We start from the raw sequence: 23,668 nt of genomic DNA, 5'->3' as shown, positions 1-23,668 counted from the left end.
AAGGGGACTTGATCTCATATTTTGGATCTGTGCAAACCTTTTTGAAAAAGCCTTTTGGCCTGCTGCATCTGTTTCAGATGGCAACTGTTTAGTATCAACCAAATGCTCAGGAAGTCAGTAAAAATGACTGTGTGGTTATGACTGTGGCTGTGATTAAGCCTGACAGTGGTTGAGACAGAGGGTATTTTCTTATGTAGTTATAAAACACACATTCACTAAGATAGCTCTTTGTTATTCTCTATAATACAACTTGGGCTCATCTCCCTCTCCATTCCCTGCCCAAATTAGTTATGGTCCCCCTCGATGCTCGTTTTCTCAGGTTTTTTCAGAGTGAGTGGAAGACGATGTAATTGGAACCATGTCATTTCCCAGCATGCAACTAGCCCTGCCATATCTTTAATTAAGTCTTACTGTCCTCACAGTACCTGTCACCCACTGTGCCAGTACTGTGTGTGTGTTTGTGTTTATGCGTGTGACTTTGAGAGGTGCCTTTCTGCTCATTTCCCTTCACTGATTTAAGAGCTAAAGGGTGTCATTGTGGCAGGACAACTGCGACCAAATGAATCCATTTTCTGCAGTCACGTAAACATTTACTTTGCATGCTCTTCTCGGTTTATACAGGACATTAGAGTGGAACGCACTGTAAACAGACTGCTGTGATGTCCCATACTGCTGTTCTTTTTAGAACTGGAGGCTGCTGCAGACATTTTTTGACCTCCAGCCAGAAAGCGAAAAGAAAAATTACACCATAGACAGCGAACCCAGGAGATGATTCTGCCTGTCTGTACTGTCTTCGCAGCGACATCAGCCTCAGGCACAATAATGAAAACTAGGTCTGCATAAAAGGTAAAAGTCACTGCCTGCTGATTTGTAACACTATGAGACAGGATTAGTTCTCAGTTAGGATTGAAGCAGCTGACTTGCAAATATTTCATCCAAGAAAAAGAAATCTGAGGCTCTGAAAATAGAATGAACTCTATATAGAGGGGAAGGTTACATGAGGGTGTGAAGTTGTACTGACCGTGTACTGAGAGCGTAGCGGATGCTTCAGACTTCCCGACCATATTCTCCACCACACATGTATAGGAGCCCTCATCTGAAGAGGTCACTTGGCGAACAATCAAAGTATGGTCCTCTAGGATTTCGAATCTGCAGGCAGTGCCGACACACAATATCAGGAGATGAGAGGAAAAGTTGAAACGGCGTGATTTCATGCTAAATTAATGTGTATAGAGGGCCTTTGTACTTTACCTGCCCTTAGGCAGGTCAGAATCATCTTTCCTCCAGCGGACAGTGGGAACAGGGTCTCCTTGAACGACGCAATGGAACTCCACACTCTCGTCTGCCAACACCACCACACTGCTGGGCCTCTTTATAAAGGTCGGGCGCTCTGGAGGACAACAGAAACAATACAGATGAGTATCATCCACATGCCAACACACCTTTTGTGTTATCGCTGAAGAGCTTACATCATTGACTCATCTGGAAAACCTGATGAAGAATAACGTGTCATTTTTTTTCAAAGTATAACTATGGATTAAACATTTTCTCTGATAAACGCTTATTTCATTTTTTTTTAAAATTGTTACAAAAAAGAGAATTTAGTGAAATTTTAATTGATATTTATAGTGCAGCATGTATAGGTTATCTTGCATGTTCCTGTAAGCATTGAAAATATTTGAAACAAAAGATGTTATCATGTTTTTGTCGCTTAAAAGTAATATTGATAAAAAAAATCACAGTTTAATCAAAAGTAACCACCAATAGTTTCTGCTCCCATATATTCAAATAATTGGTAAGAGAATAATGAATATTCAGCTACATTTTGCAATTATCATGGAGTATGTAAAAGATTAATATCCAGAGATAATCATCCGTCGTTCTCCAGACTCATTTATCATGCCCAACCTGTAGAACAACACATTTTGGCTTGTTTCTGCACTTAGCAAGATTATCCTCACAGCCTTGAAAAGCTCTATGAAGCACTACGATATATGCTCCCAACCTCAACCAAGGTCATCTAACCATGTGATGCTGATAAGAGCTCCATTCTGATGGGAAATGTTAGGAAAATAGGAGGGGGGATGGAGAATAGCGGTTGGGAAATGAGAGTGCTAGAGGTAACATGGGGAGCTCTTGTTCTGAAAGGTCTGAGGGCTTGTAGCGTCTGATGTAGCAGCGGTGGATGTTCAGCACATGTTTGGTGGGAAACCTCCCCAGAGCGGGCAGATTGGATGGTAGTGCTGCATAATCAACGTAATTAATGGGCTATTATGCCCCGGTGACAAAGACCTCACATAGAGCTCTGGCAAACTAAACCGCTGTGAACTGAGAGGGTACTCAGACAAAGTGAAGCTCTGCAACGTTGTGAAACACAATCAGGAAACAGCAAATGTTACCTAGCACAGTGAGTACAGCGATTTCGCTCTCCCTCTCTCCCACCATGTTTGTTCCAACGCAGATGTATTTCCCCGCATCACTCTTCCTGGTGTTGGTAATCATCAGCTTGCCACTGCGGATCTAAACAAAGAAGAGAAACATATTTGCACAGCTGTTTTCACACAAGACAAGACAGTGCTGTGTTTGTGTGTAACGAAGATAGAGTGTGTAACTGTTGCAGTGAGTAAGGCCAAAATGTGCAAATTGTGTGATAAGACTGAACTTAAATTGTGTATTTTAGAGGACTTTTCCCAAACTAGGGTAGCATATGTGAAGTGGCACATTTGGTACACACTCATAAACAAATTGAAATGGTTTGGCATTTTAAAATCCCCAAAGAATAAGATGTCTCACTCTCTCACAGCCAGTGGTATAGCTGGTAGTGCAATCACATGTAGACTACCCTCTGGTGTTCAGCAATATATTTACACTGCAAAAATACCTACAGGTAGGTTAATCTGCCTGCTTATAAGGGTCCCGCTCACTGAAAGAGGTACAGGTATTTCCTCAAGTTGCAGTGAGGAAGGGGATAAATGCAAAAAGCCTCCAGAAATTTAAGTGGATAATTGTTTTTGATTCTGCAAAATTCAGACAAACAAAAAAAAATTGACGACTTTGAGAAAACTGTGCTCAAAATGGATCATTTTGCTGTTAAGGACATTTTCAGCCTGGTCTGCTGTGTTGCAGATATTAGTGATTTGACAATACAGTTTTCTCGCACATTCCAGGATTATTGTATAATATAAAATAATCATAGCTTATCAAAATATTATCTTTTTTCAACTGGGAGTGACATGTTTGGCCTCTTTAATTGCCCCTTATTCATTGCATTTGTCAACTCCTACGCCAAATGAGCGTTGGTATGACTTTCATACAGGGGACAGGGGTTTGGAGTACTTCACTTTTCATTTCCTAATCTGACATAAAGTGAAGGTGACAAAAGCCTACATCTCCAACCACTGAACACGGCTGCAAATCCTTGTCAATGAACACTCCTTCCGCCTGTGTTATGTTTCTGTGTCTCTCTGAACCAGTGGGGTATGTATGATGGAAGGCATCAGTGAGGGATTGTTGCTTTTTGAATGACAGTGCTACCTGCTTGGCTATCCTGCTTCCAGACGGTGGAAGAAGCTGCAGATATGCAGTCATGCTGGAAGTGTTTCCATTTGAGTAAGCGGCATGTGTAGAATGTTTGCAGACAGTCTTTTTTTTGGTCAACTGTTTACCAGACCACAGTTTTAAATCATCTTTTAAATCACCAATTTGACAGAATCTGGTGATCCTCACATTACCTACATCTCCTAATTTTTGATCATGATGAATTAATGCATAAATCTGATACCAGTATGGTCAGCTTCCTCCAACATTAACGCATAGTGATTGGATATTTACTTGCTGGGAGGAGTTCCTTCTCCCAGCGCTTGGACTCACAGGCACTTACAAACAGAGCCCATTTGAAGAGAGATATAATGCATGGAAGCTTAAAAACAAAAATATCACAATTCACTAACAGGCACTAGACCTTGCATCCTGTATCGAACCATTCAATATTGCATTGAAAGTGTAACAAGTTTGATTTACATCTCCCATGCATAACTACTGTGTAACTGAGTCATCTAAGTCGGTATTAGAGGAAGCAGTAGCACAGACAACTAAAAATAAACATTTTAAACTGGTCACTGGACATAGGCTAAGTTACTACATGCTTTGCTATCCAAAGCATAGTTAGCAGTTAGCATACACATGTGACATTAGCTGACATTTTCTTTTTCTCCTCAAATGATATCTCTGTAGCATTAGCTAATGCTGTAATCATACAGAGCTAAACTGCCTCAACTATGCTCATGCGCCTTTATAAAAATAGATCATTAACTCAGATTCAACCACAAAAATAGACCAAATGACGGACACTGAACACCCATTGCCTTTCATATGCAGTGCTGGATGTTAACAGCAATCAACAGCTGCTGTGATTATTGGTTTCGAAGAATGTATTGTGTCATTTTCTTGATGGATATTCAAGCCTACATAAACTCATTAAGATGTTTTATTCCTGTTTTATTGAATCGCTTTTAACTTTTTCAATGGTGTCCTGGTGTGGGTCAACAAGTCAAAACAATGAAAATAGACTGCAGGTTATTGTGAAGATGTGCAGCAGGGTTGCGGGTACACCCCTGCCTGATATGTCAAGCCTTCACACAGCCAGGACCCACACAGCCTGGTCCATTGTAGGGATGGGAATTTACCAAATTCCTTGTAATCGATTACTTGAATGTCCTGTTTTTTGAAATAAAGGCTGTTGAACCGGGTTTATAGTGGCTAAGAGAGACACACCAGCTGATACTACCAGTAGAAAGCACTGTTATTGAAACAGAGCTTAATTTCTAAAGCCTACAACAGATCAGAATGCTAGCAGTAGCAGTTCAGGTGTTGCTAGCCAAACTGCGAAGCATGGGAACTGACAGTAGGCCTACTATAGCTGCAGTGTGTCCAGCCTCTGACGTGGGTAAAGCAAGCATGCAACAGACTGAGAAACTATATAGGAAAAAGATGGTTATGAGAAATACACAGACTGAAAGTACCAGACTGAAACATAGCAGAATTATCAAGCAAACCATATTTAGGCATATTTTTAGGTGGATTTTACATGTACGCTACGCTCCATATTTTCGGGTGTGTCTTCAAAGATGCTTAGCAACTTTTTAAATATCTGAAGGGTACACTTTTTAATGCATAGCATCAACTACATTAAGTCACATCTATTACTGTTTTTCATATTTTGATATTCATTTCTGTGATGGTATAACAGTATGGGGTGTAGTTTTGTGTTTGTATACTTGTGTGCATTTGTATGCATCTAGAATAGAATTTGTGCTGCCTTTCAAGCTACATAGAAGGTCACCCATTATGAAATTACATAATTCATATCTAGTGCTACATTAGCACAGATCCCTGGGAACAAAGACGGTGCCTCTTTGTAGAAACTTTCCTCAGATCTTCAGTCAGCGTGCTTTGTCTTTCCCAAACTTTTTGCCTCGTCTGTACTGATATCTGCTCACGCACACACACACACGCACACTCACAGCAGAGAGGTGGTAGATATATGCACTCACTGTTTTCAGTCCTTTCATGTCCTCTCCATGATACGCCTCCACAGAGCAAGCTACCTGCCTTTATGGTGCTTTAAATGCAACCTACTGTATCGATACTCTGCATGCTACCCAGTGTAAAAGTTGAAAGCAGAAAGCAGTGAGAAATGTGATATTACAGCAGGGTTTCTCATTTCGAAGACCTCTAAACAAAAACAAGGTCATTCCCTGCACCCTGGCATCAAAAAATGTCTCTTAGGCGTCGACTTCAATTAAACTTTTAACCTTTTTATTGTAAAATAAAGAAAGATTCTTGTCCTATATACGCTAGGGAATGGATTCAATCTAGTCTTACACTCCTCTTAGAGACACACACAGCCTGTAACAGCACATCTCGGTTATTTCTGGGCAGAAGTCAGAGGTCAAGGCTGCCCACAGTGCTGTGTCCATGAAGCAGGCGAAGGATTTGGTCATGCTAGACAGCACCTGGCTTGGTGAGCACTCTCCTCATAGCAGCTTTCAGATGGAATACATCATTAAATTGCTGCTGCAGGGACAAGACCAAAAGCCTTTCATGTATTAGTAAGCCTCCTCCAGGCTAACCTTCCGCCACAAACAGCTCAACTGTACAAAAAAATAAATAACAACTAAGAGCGGCCTAACTACGGCTGACATTCCAAATCTGGTGCAAATAATGTGGTTTCAAGAGGAAGATTTAACAAACTGTGGTTGTGTGTACTTTTCATACACAATGCTAACCACTAGTAATCACAAGGAGCATGTGGGGGAATTTAGGAACTGGTATTGCAGATTCAGCTTTTCCTGTCAGTGTTCAGTGGATTAGGTTTGGATGTTTGGAAAGTCAATAAAACTGTTCTATATATGGTATAAAACATAGCTGCATGATTAAATACAGCAACAAGAGAGTTTAGACGGCCATGAATGAGCCATGAATCTAATATGACGTCATTGTTGGACTGACTTCTGGGGACAAAGAGAGGCTACATTTTTTGGCAGACAGTGACAGGATTTCAGAGCATGTTATTGTAACGACACACGTCTTTATTTATATACCAAACCATTCAATTATTTTCCATTTAATTTTGAACTTGAATGTCAGTGGTTAGCCTTATCATTACCTTGTAGTATCTTGCATATTGTAGTTTTCCATTTCATTGAGTAGATCTTATATGTTCATTAAATGCATATTAGAATCAGGTGATTGAGGTCACCCTGTTGAACCCTGGATAAAGAGATCTGTCTTACAATCACTGTTTATCCGTTGGCACTTGGACTGCTGAATCTATTTAATAAGTTTCCCTTGATGCACCAGTATCAAATTTGGTGGTTATTGCCAGTTAAGTATTCCCCAAGGACTGCAAAGATTACCTCAGTCCAACAAATGCTATCAACCGATGCCATACTCCAGTCCTTCAACGTTTTGCTGTTTGCTGTAAATACAGCTGCATTTGTAACTCTAACAGCGAATTAAAGAGCAGACCAAGTGCTTTTTTAATTCCTGAACTGACCGCCCCTCGTTTTTAGCAGCAGATCCTTTGCTTAGACATCCAAATGTGGTTTGTCCATGATCCATCTCGGACACTGAAACCTCAGCTTTCGTTTCTGCTCTGTTCTAATGTGTTCTCTCTCTCTTTCTTTCTTCTTCTCATAGCCTCAGATGCCCTACAGGCACACATATTCTGAAGCTGCTTACACTGTGATTTACATCTACTTTTCCTGTGTAAAGGCATCTTTAAATTACAAGCCATAACTGGTCATTTCCTGAGTGTAAGGTTTACAAAAAAAATCGTCATTAAGAATTACCTCACACCTTTATCTATATATCTGTATTAATAAATGATGGTCCACGCCACAGGGGAAACACTCCAAAGGGAGAGAAAAGTAGCCATGAATCACTTGTGGTGGACTCCTTTGGTCTTTGTTCAGTAAGCGATGTCTTTGAGTGAACTCTCATGGCAAAGACACATTTCCATATAGAAAAGATGATTAGGAAGGACAAAGACAGGCACGCAGAAAGTACAAAGTAAAAAAGCAGCCTTTGTATTTCCCTCAGAGGAGCCTACCCCCCCCTGGCTCTGATCCACTCCCCTTAAATCAGAGATAGCTGCTCTGTCCATCACAGCCCCCCAGAGACACTCTACCTGTCACTCCACACTAACGTGAGCTTTGAATCTGCTCTTGTGTGTCCCTGGAAGCATGCAAAGACATTCGGATAAACAAATCGGATATACACACAATCAGGTGAGTTACTAAGTCCTGGTTTTACTCCCAGGTTGGGGGGATGAGAGGCCTTTTCTTGCTGCTCTGACCTATCAGACGCCTCTGGGTTTGAATTCAATTCAGTTTGTACAAGAACATGAAAGAAAACCAATGCTGTGTATTCTTTGTCACAAGACATCTTAATATAGGAGATTAACAGCGAGCAGCGGCTCATATCATGAGATTTATTAGTTCCTGCATGTTGTAATTCTGTTGACGTGTCTTATTTTATATCGCACATATTAAAAGCACATTTTTTCCCTGATATACTACTTGTGGTTAGTGTATTCTGAGACAAACACATGCTCTCAGTTCTCCCGTGACATTTTCAGCTGTGTACAAGATCTCAGAGTACATGGGTAGAGATTAAGTGTTTTGTATTGTTCTAATGGCTACAGGAAATTATTTTGTGTTTGACATAACAAGCTGGCATCTCCACACTTTTGAATAACATAGGTGAGAAGTAATTGGTTCTTTAGAGTTGTGAAAAGGGCACTTAAATACCAACCACTTACACCTACACTATAAATTATGAAGCTGTGTGTTCAACAGAATCCCACATTACATGATAAAGATGCAAGTACATCTATGCAAGTGTGTCTGTCTGTCCGTCCAATTATTTTGTCCACCCACCAACCCATCCATCCATCCATCCATCCATCCATCCATCCATCTATCCAATCATTGTCCATCCAATTATCCAATCATTGTCCATCCATCCATCCATCCATCCATCCATCCATCCATCCATCCATCCATCCATCCATCCATCCATCCATCCAATCATTGTCCATCCATCCATCCATCCATCCATCCATCCATCCATCCATCCATCCATCCATCCATCCATCCATCCATCCATCCATCCATCCATCCATCCATCCATCCATCCACCCATCCATCCATCCAATCATTATGTCCACACATCCATCCATTCATCTATCTATCCAATCATTATGTCCACCCACCCACCCACCCACCCATCCATCCATCCATCCATCCATCCATCCATCCATCCATCCATCCATCCATCCATCCATCCATCCATCCATCATCCATCAAATCATTATGTCCACCCATCCATCCATATAATCATTCCAGCCACCCACCCATCCAACCATCCAAATATTGTACTCATCCATCCATCCCTCCATCCAGCCATACATCCTTTTATCCTTCCTTTCATCCACCCACCCATCCATCCATCCAATCATTCCACCCACCCATCAAAATATTCCACCCATCCATCTATCATCCCTAATCCATGAAAATATCCACTTAAAAAAAGTGGTTTATGGTGTATGTTTAGTGTTAAATTGGTATCTCCTACTGTGATGCGTTCATCTCTATCCTCCAAGTTGGCACCATCTTTTCTCCAGGAAATGGTCGGTTCCGGGTGCCCACGGGGTGGCTGGCACTCCAGCACTGCAGGCTCACCCACTGCCACCATAACGTCGACTGGGTTCTGTCTGAAGTCATCCCGTAAAACTGGAAAACAAACAGAAAAAAAACTGTCAAAGGAGTGGAATTTAATGAAGTTTGAACTTGACTTATAGATCGCAGTATCTCCTCGTACTATGGATTTCTTAAAGTTGACTTGAATGAATTGTGCTAATAAAGAGACTAACTGCAGTGAATGGAATATAGATGCTCCAAGTTAAATAGTAACATACTGTACGCATATGCTCTGTAAAATGTCAGAAAGGCAGGAAATGGTTTATCACTTTTTCCTGATGTCTACCTTTTTCTTGCTCCTTGCATTGCCATGAAATGCACAAACACATTATTACTGTCACTTTTTTATTGTCAGTCACCTAGCAACCATGTTCTTAGGGCTAATACCATTTGAAAGGAAGGAGATTGTGTACTTGACTTCTGATGTGAAGGAAATGACTTTCATGAATTTCATTCAAAAACCTTATTGCTAGTCCTGTCCATCACACATGGTAAGCACGGCACAGAAATAACTTTGATGACTCCTTGATTTACAAAATCTTTTGTCTTTTACTTAGTTTATATTATAGAAATATGTCATACATGTAAATCAGCACCTTTATATCATATGATGAGTTTCCGAGCATCCCTCATTACTCCCTCACTCAAACAGAGGTTAAGGTCTACTGATTCAAGCTGCTGAGAAAGCTGTTTGTCCTAATGGCTGACAGTAAGACAAGAAGATACACTGCTACAGAGAGCAATGCTGAAAGGTGAGATCCAGACGGCCCCTCTAGCAGACAGCCGAAAGCTACCACAGCAATTTATCATCTTTCCACAACGAGTAGCCTGCCTGCAGAAAAAGAAGCCAGAGAGACGCTGAACTGGAGACAAAGCAAACTGTGAGAAGTCCAACAGAAGAGTGTGATTTCTGGTGGCCACAGGCAGCTCTTTCCTGTCTCCACCATAGACAGTATACAATGGTTTCCAATGTTCTGCCTCAAGCTCAAGCAACAGGAGGTGTACATTTTTGATAACCAGCAAGGTATTTCTAAAAGTTTGAATTCCCCAAAACAACTGACCGTAATAAACTGCATTATGGCACTTTAATTTGCTAGTAAGACAATGGAATTAGGCTGTGTAGCAAAATTTGTCAGAAATCAGTGCACCACCAATGAAAACAACCTTTTGTTCTATACAGCCAAGTGTATTTCTGCTCCAAATGAGGCGAGAAAACATGTGCTAATGTAGACGCCTTTGCATGAGTGACTGCTGCTAAGCATTCCCAGTCTTAAATTACAGGGGGGGCTTATAGAACCTGAACAAGCCAAGGGAGCCGAGCCAACGTAGAGAGAGCGGAATAGCAGAACTCAGTGTAGCCGGGTTGGGGTGAAAAGACAGGAAACAATGAGGAAAACGGCATAATCACTCCCAGATGGCGGCAACTCGTTCACCTCTGGCTACAGATTTGTACGTAATGCAGGACCTGCGGGGCCTGAGTTGCCCGATGAGCAGCGTGGATATGGGAGAACAAATTGGGATGACCTCCTAATTGGTGGTGTTTTGGCCCCTGCACTTCTCTGAGCTCCACTCCGCTGCTCCGGCCCCTGTGATCCTCTGAGCAGAGTTGCGACTGGCTGACTGCAGTTGAATAAGTGCTGATGGGAAACAGCTGTCCGACGACCCCCCCCCCCCCCACACACACACACACACACACCCCTCCCCCCACTGCCGCCAACACCACCGTGTCACATGATAAAAGGCATTCCTCGTGGGACACAAAAACACGACTGAGATTACTACAGGCAGGAAGAGAACGAGACCATCACGACTGGTGCACACTGGTGTGTGTATGTATGTGTGTGTGTGCTGATTGATCGACTGATACTATCTAATAATTCTAAAAGCAATGAGGCTACACATCTGTTTTTACTATCGTGTGAGGTCCAAGCGTCTCCATAGGATTTAAAGAGCCTGGGACCACATCCTCAAACCCGCTTTGTTATAGATTTATATTTGGAGTAAGTGTAAGGAATAATGCAAGAGGAGATAAGAGTTAAAACCAGAGGAAGCTTATGAAGGCTAGGGAAGAATGTTTTTATAAGTGTGCATGTTTTTGTGAGTGTGTGAACAAGGAAAAGTTGGCACATTTTTACATGTTTAACTATTGTGCACTCCAATAATCTGGAACATGTGTACGCAAAGCTGACTGTTTATATTCTCTGAAGGGGAAATGTATCTGCTTAAAAAGATAAAATAAGAAATGATGCATGCCCAAGTCAAAATCATGCAAGCATACAGAAATGTAAATTCTCTCAGACTTGAAACCTAAATTATGCCAATTAAGACAATCTGAAAAGCCTTTTTTTCCCCCTCTCTTTATATCCTCCAGCTTCAACAGTTCATATAAACAAGCTTCTCTCATGAGCGATGTTTCTGACAGTAGTAAATCCCTAAATCGCCCAAGTCACTGGCATTTACAGCTCCAGATCCCATAAAGCAAATGAGGAACAACATTTGCTGGATATATGTATGTTTAAATGTTGCAGGCACAGTTGCCAGTATAGCTCAGTTGGAAAAGCAGGCTCCCTCCATACAGTAACATTTGGCCTGACTCAACTCCTCTCCATGTCTTTTTCATGCATGTTGACCTCACTGTCTTCTCCCCACATGTCCTGTCTCTTGACAGCTGCTCGATCTAATAAAGGAAAAATGACAAAAAAGAGTTGCAGGATGACAGAAAAACTGCAAGTCTCTGGAAGTGACAGAGAACTTTTTTATTGCTTCCGGTTTAACCAGCTGTTATTCATTCAAGTGAAAATATCAAGGGTCAGGACTTCCTTTTTGTGAGTTGGTCAAAGTCCAACTAGAAACTTAAGGTTTGTAAAATGAGTTGGGTTGTAGAGATATTCCCAACAATAGGATTACTATTTGCATTTTTACACAGAAATTCTACTGGGTGGGTATGCAAAATAGAATCCTGACAGTGGGAGATGCAAGACATTTTGCATTACTGTCTGCTCACTACACAATATCCCTTGTTACACAGTTACTTAAACGCTTTAAATAATGCCTACACCCTCTGCACAGTGATTTCCAGCTTCTTCACTCTGGACGACAGTTTTTAGTCCCAAGGTTCAGGACACAGCATCACAAGAAAAGCTTTGTTCCTGCTGCTATTACTGAGCTGAACAAGCAGCAATAGTATTTATTTTCTCACACAGAATCAACCTCCAATTTTAAGACTTGAGCCCAGATTGTCTGATTTATTCATGTGATTCTATCATTTTTATTGGTTGACTGTATTTTGATATGCGTTTTAAATGGAACCTTTAGCACTTTTATCATTTTATCATCTCTATTTATTTTACCATTTTTACTGTTAGATTAGTTTTAGGATATTTTTTCTATGTTTTGCACATTAAGTAGTTTGTTCTGTCTGACATCTATCTTGTAATTCTGTATTGACCTAACATCTCACTGGCTGCAAAACAAGTTTAGCTACAGGTACAAATAAAGTAACCTGAACCTGAACCTTACTTAAGAAACAAACAAGTTGATCCTAACTCTTGATTTTAAGATTATTTTATTGATTCAAAAATGATTTATTTATGAGACTAACAAAGATAGTCCCCCACATCTTGGAAAGTGAGAACTGAGTTGGATGGGAAATAATGTATCAACTGACTATTGTACGATGACTATATAGCTTTGGTTCAACTTTGGTGAAGGCTGAGATAAAGAACTTCCAGTCATGACCATATTTTCTGTGTTTAGCCTTTGTTTACAGTCTGACTACAGCAATTTGAATAGCAAGAATCAAGTTGGTGTTGAGAAATGATGCTGAAAGGTGTATTGTTCACTACATGTGTATACAGATACCTGTTTGAAGCCGATAACTGAAGGTAAATCACTATAAGAACGCTGCTAATGGGATTGCATCATGGCGGAATGTAGTCTGCCTCCTTAAGCTCTCACGGGAACAGTTTTTCTGCATACATTCAAAAGCTATTGAATGATACTACAAACAAAACAAAAAAACACAGGACACTAAAATCTAATCCAATGCCTACTGATTCTGTATTTTATATAGAATCTGTAAATACAAATTTGCTGCTTGAAGACAGATTGCTGTTTGTGTGGACGGATGAAATGCTAAATTGTCGTCTGGCGATAGCAGACGTATGCCTGTCTTGCATCACATTTTCCACTTATGTGTTTCTCCCTTTTGCTTACTGCTGAGTCTGTTTACCTGCATACAACCAAAGCTCTCTGAAATTGAATTTTACAATGCTACTGGAAATACAAACAAATGGAACACTTTCGACACCAAAAATCTTCTCCATCACCCACAGCTTCTGCATTCATTTGCGGATTCTGTTCATGGAGATGAATAAACTTTGGCTGGCATATTTATTTCCCGGATTGGAGGTACTATTGAAGAATTCTATAGAAGACAAGTAGAACCTTTTTCTTACATGAACTCCAAACACATCAGTTCTTTGATTGGAGAGTCTGCAATATTGCATGCTGTATATCCCATTCAAATTTTTCAAATTCAAATGACTTTCCACTTCCTCTCTTCCATCTGTATATGTGAGGGCAATTTCAGAAGTCATGTCTGTTTTGTTATTCTCAAATCATTCTTGTTTATTTCACAAGTTACACACGTGTGAATTTCACAGGTTGTCGAAGCCAGTCATAGCATGTGGGCTCCGGCTTCACACCGTGAAACCCACCTCTGCAGCTTCTCTGGCCAACCCAACTCGCCTGTTTAGCTAGAGCTTTGCACCTCTCTACGTCTCCTTTTCTGCCTCCATCTGATCCCTCCAGATGAGAATCCCATGGCCAACTTCAAAGCATCAGCCCTTGGCCTCACTAGCCTGGATCTGACAGTGTCTGACTTGTTGTTAGTCCTCTGGAGCCTGAGCCAGAGCTTGAAAGGCCTACTGCAGCCGAGCTCCAATAATCCTCACTGCGGAGTCCAACTTCACCAAAAAGGAACACAATCTAACCCCACAGACAGCGGCGGGATGGGGCACACACGGTAACCTTATCGCGCTGCATCACAGCAGGAGACAGCCAGAGGCAACCTTTTGTCGCCACAGTCAAAACTATCCCTCCCCTGCTGTTCCATTTAGTATTCAAAGTGCTTTCACAGCCTGCAGTTCCAGGTGCATAACTATGATGTTACAGCATATATTTACACGTCCTAAAATCAACATTACGACAAGGCACTGATGGTTTGATATCACTCATAGCTGGGATTAGCCAAAAGCAGGACAACAGCTGTGCACGCGTCTGCTTTCAAATCATGTTTTAGAGGAGGAATACAATTAGCAATCAGCCCATCTAAAAGCATGAGTTGAGACGTCTGACAGATTCTTGTTTTTAAAGAAGAGAGTAAAACAATCCCTTTTGCAAGTAATTATGGATTGTCTTTTATATGTCATATCTTTTATCTGAACTTTCATAAAAAAGCAGAGCACGTATGACTGCAGGCAAACGTGCCATGGTGTGTAAAGCACTGCTGGCTCAGGAAATTTAATATTTGAAGCTGTCCACTGTATGACAAATAGTTTTCTTTGTATGCAAATTGATGGGTGATCTTAACCCTGATCTTAGATGCTGGTTAAGTTGGACACTGTTGCAAAAATGTATACATGTAAAAAAAATGTGATCCCAGATTGGGAGTAGGTTGAGAAATGTAATATCCTTGTAACATCTGAATCCTTACTGTGAAGCAAAAACTAGCAGATTAGCTTAGAAAAGCTTTGCAACTGAAAACAGGAGGAGACAGTAAAACTGGGGCAGGGGTCCACCCATCAGCACCCCTACTGCTGAGTTATAACATTATTATATTTTGTTTATTCAATATGTAAAAAAAATGATTCATAAAACTGACTTACTTTGGTTTTATATTTGAGACTATTTCTTGGCTTGAAGCATCGCTTTTGGGGAGTCTCTTCTATCTGCCTTGCAACATCATGATGAATACACAACTAGAGGAACTATTCTCCCAGGGCTCAACAGGGAGATTCAAACATTAAAATGCAAAGAGATCAACTTGCAACCTGTTGCAACACAGCTGTTATGTTTTATTTTAACAGAAGGGCCACCACAGACAAAGAATATAGCCAGTCAAGGTTTGGGGTTTTGGCATGGCATTAGGAGCAACCAATCAGCTTCGAACGGAGGCCCTGGGCACCCCTTTGGACACACCTCTGTCAGTCAAACACAGGGCTGACATTTAGAGACAAACAACCTTTTACACTCACATCTACTGGCAATTAAGAGTCACCAACTGGCCTGGTGAGCAAGTCTTTGGACTACGAGAGAAAGAAGTAGAACCCATGCACGCACACACACACACAGGAAGAACATGAAAACTCCACACAGAAGGACCACAACCAAGAATCCATCCAGGAACCTTTCTGCTGTAAGGCAGCAACGCCAACCACCGCACCAACAAGCAGCCCCTCACTACTTACCATATTAGCATTAATCCACTGCAGCCCAAAAGCATCATTAAAAAAGGTCATTTATAAAAGGTGAATGAAAAGCTCTCCAAATGTTCAAAGAGAAAAAAAATATGCAGATTATCTACAGTGTCTCTCAAAATGTCTGCCCATGCTCTTGTCATTCTCACAAAGTGTAGACAGTAAAATGACTTTTATACTTAAGCAAGCTGTGTCAGGGATAAGTAAATACTGAAACGGAAATAAGCTGAGGCAAAAGCTGGATCATGGTTCCTTCTCAGTTCTGTTCAGGCCGCACTGAAATACATTATTCCAAGAGTAAGTAGTAATAATAAGTAAATATAAGTACTGGCATCTGTTACACAGCCCTGAAGTCTTTATGTTTCCCAGTGCTTCAAAACATTCAGCAGACATAAACCAGTCCTCTTTAGACCAAGAGAACTGGCTAAAAAATATATAACTATAATAAATACCCACAGCTAAGCTCTAAAATACAGCAATCATCCAATCCCAGCAGATATGAAATCCTTGACTTTTCTCAGATTCTATCTCCTGACCTCTCCCTACCCCCTACCTCTCTGCTTCTATCCATCTCCCCCTTCTTCTTCTACTCCTGCCTTCCCTCACAGATCTGCAGTCTGGAGAGACAGAAAGCTGCAGGAGAAACAGCTGCTCCACAGAAAAACCAATATGCTCAGCTCATGGATGCTATAGCTGGTCATATAGATAAAAAAAAACAGGAGACAGACACTCACACACATACACTCACCCAAGAGGTCCAGTGGGCCCTGTGCCCCTTTACAAGCAAATACCAGAGCCAATAACATAATATGAACAGCAACCAAGCAAATCCAATAAAAAATGAGGGTCCTGCATGTATAAATTAGGATACAAGCATTAGCTCAGGCTCGTAACTATGCCACACGAGATTTGTCGAACACACAAAAGCATCCAGAAGACACCCCACACTGCTTAAAAAGGAAACAAAAAATCCCTGCCTGTCCTCCCCAAGCTCCCTCATTTGAATTTAATTTTCTGCAAAGAAATCACTACTCCAAAAAGTCCCACAGCTAACAAATTTTCTGCATACAGGGCCATAAATCTATCTTGTGTTTAGCGAGCCAATTAACTTAACAAAGAGGCTTCACTAACTTGGATAAAGCTCCTGGTTTTAAGACACTTTGTGCCACATTTTGCACCTTAACCTTTTCCTTTCTCTTGATTGCCATCTCTCCGAAGCCTTTTACACATTGCAAGTTCAGGGTGGTATATTTATATCACAATTATGGCTCATTTATTTCCATTCAGATACCGACAGAGCCATCTTTCTGCACCCTGCATTCATTTTACTTCATGGTGTAATTCCAGAACAGCAATATGCAAAGGACTTCAAACGTATTGTCTTATACATCTCTTTACCAGGCCATATTATATTCTCATTTTAAATCAGTATAATTGTCCTGTGTTACATGTATGAGACTTCAGTAAGTATTTATAACCAACAAGGTGACCAGCATAAGAAATCTATGGACAATGTGGACGCCAGAACCAACCTTCACTGTGTATTACTTCACCAGAGTCCATTAATTCATGGTAACAGAATGTTAAAGCTGCAGCTTATACCATTGCCACTTATTTTAGAAAAAATATATGACCAATTACTAATATTTTCAAGCATTGTGCAACAAAAGCTCAAAGTGTTGACATGATGTAGCTCCATTTCCAGAGAGCTGGGCTAATTCTTGAGAAAAATCATTCCAGTGTCCTAAGGTCCTAACGCAACTGAAATGTCACCAGGTCACTCAGGCTACTGGGGTCAGGGGAAAAATCTATATAATATAGTATTGCAATATTATGGCAATATTGTATAGATTCACAGCTGCAGATTATCAATACATGAAGTTGATAAAGTACACATGGAGGCAGTGGAGAAAGAATTAAGAAAAACACTCATTGATTAAATCAAACGAGTGGACTTATTTCAGATTTTTTCAACATGTAGTGAAAATGTAATACTTAGGGAATACGACCTACAAGGCTCATGTCACTTGCCACAATCCAGAGATGGCATTAGCCGCTAATGCTGAATTGTCTAAGCTAAAAATCCAACTAACAATGAACACACTGATCTTGTCATGAGTGTCTACCAATTCAGGGAAAGTGGAGTAAATAACACAATCCAGTAACTACTTTACGTGCAGACTTGCAGTGTTGTGGAAGACAAGAGCTTTTGTTAAATCCCCAACACTGAAAACCCAGATATGCATGTGACTTATCAGAAGTAATTTTAAAGACATAGTCGTACTAAAGCTCTGCAGAAAACAGAAGCTTAAAGTTGAGGAATGTTTGAGTACAGCAGAAAGGGTTTAGTTTAACTTGTGACGCATGTACATCGTTGGCAGTGGATTCATATTCATCTATAACAGCTCATTATGTGACAGATGACTGGCTGTGATAACTCTGACTCTGAATGACTCTGCTGTCTCACGTTCTCCAGACGAGAGCAGCAAACGAAGGTCGTGCAGGGACAGACTACTCCTGTAATGGTCGGGGTGTGACCAGACTTTTTTGGACTGGGGTGGCCCACAGCATTTGTTTTACTCTGTATTTCTCTACTTTTTCTTTCTTCTCAATTTTCTAAGTGCTCAAAAAAAAAATTGTCTTTGATCTAAGTTTAGAGAAATCTCCTGGCTGCCTCTTGCAACTCAGTCCAAACCAAGCGGCAACCTCTGGTCTAAAAATATGAGTCCAAAGCAGAAGTGCTAAAAGCTGCAGTTCATCGAGGATCCGCTTGAGGCTGGCTCCGGAAGTACTGGAAGTCACATACACATGAATGGAAAAAGACTATCTTTATAGCAGAAATAAACATGTTTACAGCCTGGTACAAAAGACGAGTGTAGTCTGGATAGCTAATTTCTCGATCGGCACACACTGTGAGGGGGGTGAATTTTTTCCTAACGCGGCAATTTCGAAGATATTGAGATTACGAGTCTTCCAATGAGAGGCACAGCTGACTGCGGGAACACTAGCTGTTAGCTAGGATGCTCAAACTCTGCCTCTTTAAGTCACACTGGCTCAACAGCAGCAATATGGCTGCTGCCGACAATTGGCCTCAAACAGCTCTTCAGAAACAGATGGGTGACGTCACGGATACTACGTCCACATTTTATACAGTATATGGTTTCAACCGGGGCCTGTACCACCCCTGGTCAACCCTCTGGACACGCCCATGGTAATAGTGTGTATAGGTTTGCATTCAGTTAAGTTGGACTAGAGTGTAATATATGCAACTTTCATTGCAAGGTTTCATTACAGCCTGTGAGCACTAACCTTTGACTTCCAGTGTGTGGAAACTAAGATGACTTAAGTGAGATGTCAGAAAAAACAGATTTTTTTTTTTTTCCTTTGTGGATGTAATGTGAAGTTCAAAAAAGGTCAAGAATAGCAACATATTTTTGTTTGTATGTTTTTGCAATGAATGTAATCACATGAGGAGGCACTATATTCTGACAAGGGTTTTGTGTTTACCATAATACTGTGTGAGTGCGTGTGTAAGGATGGATTCACCGGTTCATCAGTTCTCGGATGTTCTGACACTCTAATCCTGTTGATGTACGAGCGGAACATATCACTCGTGAGGGGGGCACATTAAAACCAGCTAAAAGGATTGTGTAACCTCCATTTTAATCTCCCCCTACTCATCCTTTCCCTCTGTACCAAGACAGGCAGGAAAGAAGAGACAGAGGAGAGGCATTTCTGAGGATAAGGAGAGGGCACATACAGTGAGAGAGACGGACATCAAGGAGATTAGGAGAATTAGAGGAGTGGCAGAGGAGCAGGGTGAAAACAGCTCTGATAGGGTTAGGAAAACTGTCTATCACATACAAGTGCAAGAGGTTGAATCTAAGTTCCTGATCTCACCCTTGAATGCCCTGATTTCTCTCATTTGCCTTTTGACCCTACATCAGGATAATGGCTAGCAGTCTGTTCAAGCTGTTTTGGTGCCCTATAAACAAAACTGGGATTTGATGACCCCCAATTCCAGCACAACCACATGACCACAGAGATAAGTTAAAACAGAAGTCTAAGTGATCATTACAGAGTTTCATGTGCCTCTATTGTAAGTGTAAATCATAGAAGTCTCAAAATTTGCCCTATCATTGGTAAAATAGCAGTTTCTACCAAACAGTCTTTATTTTGTATTACATACAATTTTATAACATAATAATCCATCAAAGACCTGGTGATTGATTGATTTGGAATTGTTAAACAGATACAGCATAGGTTGAGTTAATTTTTTCCCCATCTGCACACCCAGTCATGTCTTTTCCTGTCATAAGTTGTGTTGAGCATTGGATAATGAGTGGGTGGTTGTGCTAGCATGAGACGGCAAGTGGTGAATGTGAGCGGAGCAGAGAGGTTAACAGTGAATTTCTCTAGCATTGTCCATGGGTTCACATTTAACATTATATTCCCTGAGGACTTCCCACACTTGGAAACTGCCGATATTGCCACCTATGACCTTGATATGCCTCATGCTGGCCCTGATGACTACTGTTTGAAAATGGCAACACACAGTATATAGCAGGTAACTAGTGGATAATATGGAGGGGGTGAAAAAGGACAGAACACAAGACTCTGTGATGTATCTTACTAATGTGATACAAACATGATTACAGTTGAAGACCAGTGTTAGACGCTTGATCTCTTGATAATCAAAGGATTGTGTGAGACATAAATACAACAGTAGAGGTAGTGCTGGGAGATAATTCAAAAACGATGATTATTGGGGTATAATTTTTCTCAATGTCAATGTAAAAAATGTTCGATAAACTTTTGATATAAATAAACATGTAATTACACCCCCCAGCCACTTAAAATGGAGGGGGCGCTAGTGAGCCTTAATGACTAGTTGCCACCCAGCATAAGACAGAAGAAGAAGACAGCATTGACTAGCCAATCATGTCGCGGGATAAGAAGTAGGCAGGGCTTAAAGACTTTCGGAGCGGAATGTAAACACAGCTGAAACGAGAGACAGTGACGCTGAAGAAAACTCAAAACCTGCGAGCTCAAAGCAGAGACATTTGTCTGACACTGTGTCGACTCTGCGTTAACTATTAACTTAATACACTTCATTGAATACACTTTCAGGGTGTGGGTAAAGGAAGAGCACAGAGAAAACTTCTGCTGTTCATTTCAAACAAGTCTAATGTCCACCGCGACCGTAGGACAACTTAACAACCATGATGGATTCACTGCACAGTGGGAAACAACATCACTCTGCCTGTAACGCTTAGTAATTCTAATGGGGAGAGCACAACTCAAAACAATACTTTACTAAACTGATACACAGTACACACTTTTGTATATATTTGTTGTAAATTTAAATCAAATTATGGAAATAACCTCAATCTGAGAAAAATAAAAATTACAAACATTTTACACAAAAGACCTGCTTCCTGTTAGCACCATCAGAAATGATGGATTCAAGAAGTTTATCAGAAACTAAATCCAGATACAAACTAACAAACTGTCTGGTTTCTTCAACTTTCACTCAGGAAACAAAAATCTCCATTTAAAATTAAATGAAATAGTGATTTGATATTTATCGTCATAATTATCAATATTTATCAACTGATATTAAGTATTTTATCATTTTAACATAATCGCCCAGCACTAAGTTGAGGCATTACTTGTGTTTGATTAGAGGCTGAGAACCAACACGGTACACATCTTTATGAACTGTAGAGAGCTCCGTTCTTGTGACTGTCGTCTAGGTATGTTGACTTTGGCAACCCCTGTGGACAAGGTGGGGCGATTTACTACATTGTTGTACTTGTCCTGCATGAGTGTAGGGAGTGTTTTCTGGGAATAACTCATCTTTCTTTCAAACGTGCAACTCTTTGACATAGATTTTTTTTTTCTTAAAGTTTCCTTATTTTTTATCAAAGGCATGTCATTAATTGCTTTGACTGACACCTACCCCACGGTAGTGGTGAGAGGCATTTAAAATAACTATAGAAATAATTAATCCTCCCTACGAGGGTCTCATTTTCTTTTTTAGGTCATATTGAGGCATCAGTTTATTTAAGGCTGTTTTATTAGCAGAACAAAACGTTTTCACAATAGCTTTAAGGCTTTGTTAGAGACTTTTTATGATACATGCAAAAAAAAGTATAGTCACAAATACTGAGAGAAAAAGAGTCTCTCTTTTGTTTAGATGTATTTTTATTAATATATTCCTATACACGTTACTTTTCACCTGGTGTGTATAAAGAACAATACCAATACTAACTGCTGCATTGACATGGTGTTATTTTTTGTTCAATCGAAATGTAGTTTGCTACCTTCTGCCACAAAGACAAGATGTCAAAGCCAAAGGGAATCAACATTGAGCTTACAACACCTTCCTGATAACCCTCAAACTAAAAATAAACTCACAATGAACAACTATCAATACGTTTACTTCTTCCATCACCAGGTGGATTTCACCAGACCTCATCCTTACACAACATGCAGCATAATATAAGCTGCTGTAACATAATTCTCTTGTTTGGTGCCCTCTGACTGCAAGTGCATTCTCACTGTATGAATGGGTTTTATGAAAGTGCACTATAAACATATAACAAAGTGGCTGCAGCAATAATGTGTCCCCTTGATAATGAATGGGGCTATACTAGCTCTGCAACAAGTCCATATTTCCACACTTGATTGGCAATTACTATAATCAGTTTTGACTGACCTCTTCGTCTTGGGAGTGTGAAAGTAAGCCCAAAGGGATTCTTCTTGTTAAACATGGATTATTTTGCAATAAAAAGACAAATAAATAGAAAATGTCACTCTGAACGCCATTCCTGTTCAATTATTCCCTCTGGCATCAACTGAGTAAACACAATCCTTAAAATCATCCAACATGTTCATCACTTTTAAGTAGATTTTATAATTAATTTTCTAAGGCTTTGCCATTTCATTAAATCAAACTTCTGTTTCGCGAAATAAATGAACAGAACTTGAGGCTCTGTTCTAGTCCATTCAATCAGAGAAAATGCTGTGGGCCAAGTTTCTGCTGCCTCTGAGAACACAATGGATGTAGAAGGACACAGCTCTCTGAAGTGTGATGGCAAATGAAGGCTATGATGATGAAAGAACTGTAAGACTGAATCTACTGCAGTCCAAACATAACGTTTTTATGTGGGTTGTGTCTGTTTTTGACACCTGTTGTTTTATAAGCCGCTTCCCCCCACCTTAGGAAAGCAATTTTATCAACCAACAGTGATGGAATTCCTTCTGGAGTGAGTTATAATAGGAGGCGAAAAGGAAAAACTAACAATGCAGGCTGGATATCACTAATAAGCATCTGGCAAGATATCTATGACAGGGTTTTGACAGTAGGAGGTTGAAATTACGATACACAGGCAATACCAGGATAGTCGAACTCAGAATACAATGACCTACATTCTGAGAACTGCTAATACCTCCCAATAGAGACCTGACCTCATGCAAGGATGAAGCTTACAGTCTGCTCCTGTGGCACACAAGAGCATCTTTAATAGATGTAAGGGCATCTCTAAGTGTGACACAGTTCAATGACATAATTCAAGGTAAAGATAGAACCTGGCTTGTGATTCAAATCAGATAAATTATCCCACAAAAATGGTGACACCTGAATCCTTTAGAAAGCAGGAAGTGAGCACCAATAACCAAGAGAATGGTACCAAACCAAATCAAGTCCTCTTCTTCTTAGGAATAATGGAGCGAGCTGGAGGCTGCAGTAACGTGGCCCTTTTTCTCTCCAGGGCAAAAGTCCCTTGCATGAAAGCAGAGAAAAAGCCACACACACACGCATACACCACCCTTTAACCCTCTCATTAGTGTAATCCTGCATGAGAAGAGTAAATTGTCATGAATAAATCCACTTAGAAGCCACTGAATGAAAGACTTTCACTT

At 40.5% G+C, this 23,668-nt stretch overlaps 1 protein-coding gene across 1 annotated transcript in view; it reads right to left on the bottom strand.

Moving 5' to 3' along the window:
• The window catches only part of LOC117813091 (roundabout homolog 1-like), a 111,779-nt gene that overhangs the window by 23,742 nt on the left and 64,369 nt on the right, over nucleotides 1-23,668 (bottom strand). Inside the window, exons 3-6 of the mRNA XM_034684168.1 lie at nucleotides 9,139-9,296; nucleotides 2,400-2,520; nucleotides 1,252-1,390; nucleotides 1,022-1,149 (exon numbers count right to left, since the gene is read on the bottom strand). Of these exons, the coding sequence (XP_034540059.1) occupies nucleotides 1,022-1,149; nucleotides 1,252-1,390; nucleotides 2,400-2,520; nucleotides 9,139-9,296 (546 nt within the window). The remainder of the gene's footprint in view (nucleotides 1-1,021; nucleotides 1,150-1,251; nucleotides 1,391-2,399; nucleotides 2,521-9,138; nucleotides 9,297-23,668) is intronic.

This window comes from Notolabrus celidotus, chromosome 5, assembly GCF_009762535.1.
Source record: "Notolabrus celidotus isolate fNotCel1 chromosome 5, fNotCel1.pri, whole genome shotgun sequence".
Classification (NCBI taxonomy): Eukaryota; Metazoa; Chordata; class Actinopteri; order Labriformes; family Labridae; genus Notolabrus; species Notolabrus celidotus.
This window is presented reverse-complemented; position numbering and strand designations above follow the sequence as displayed.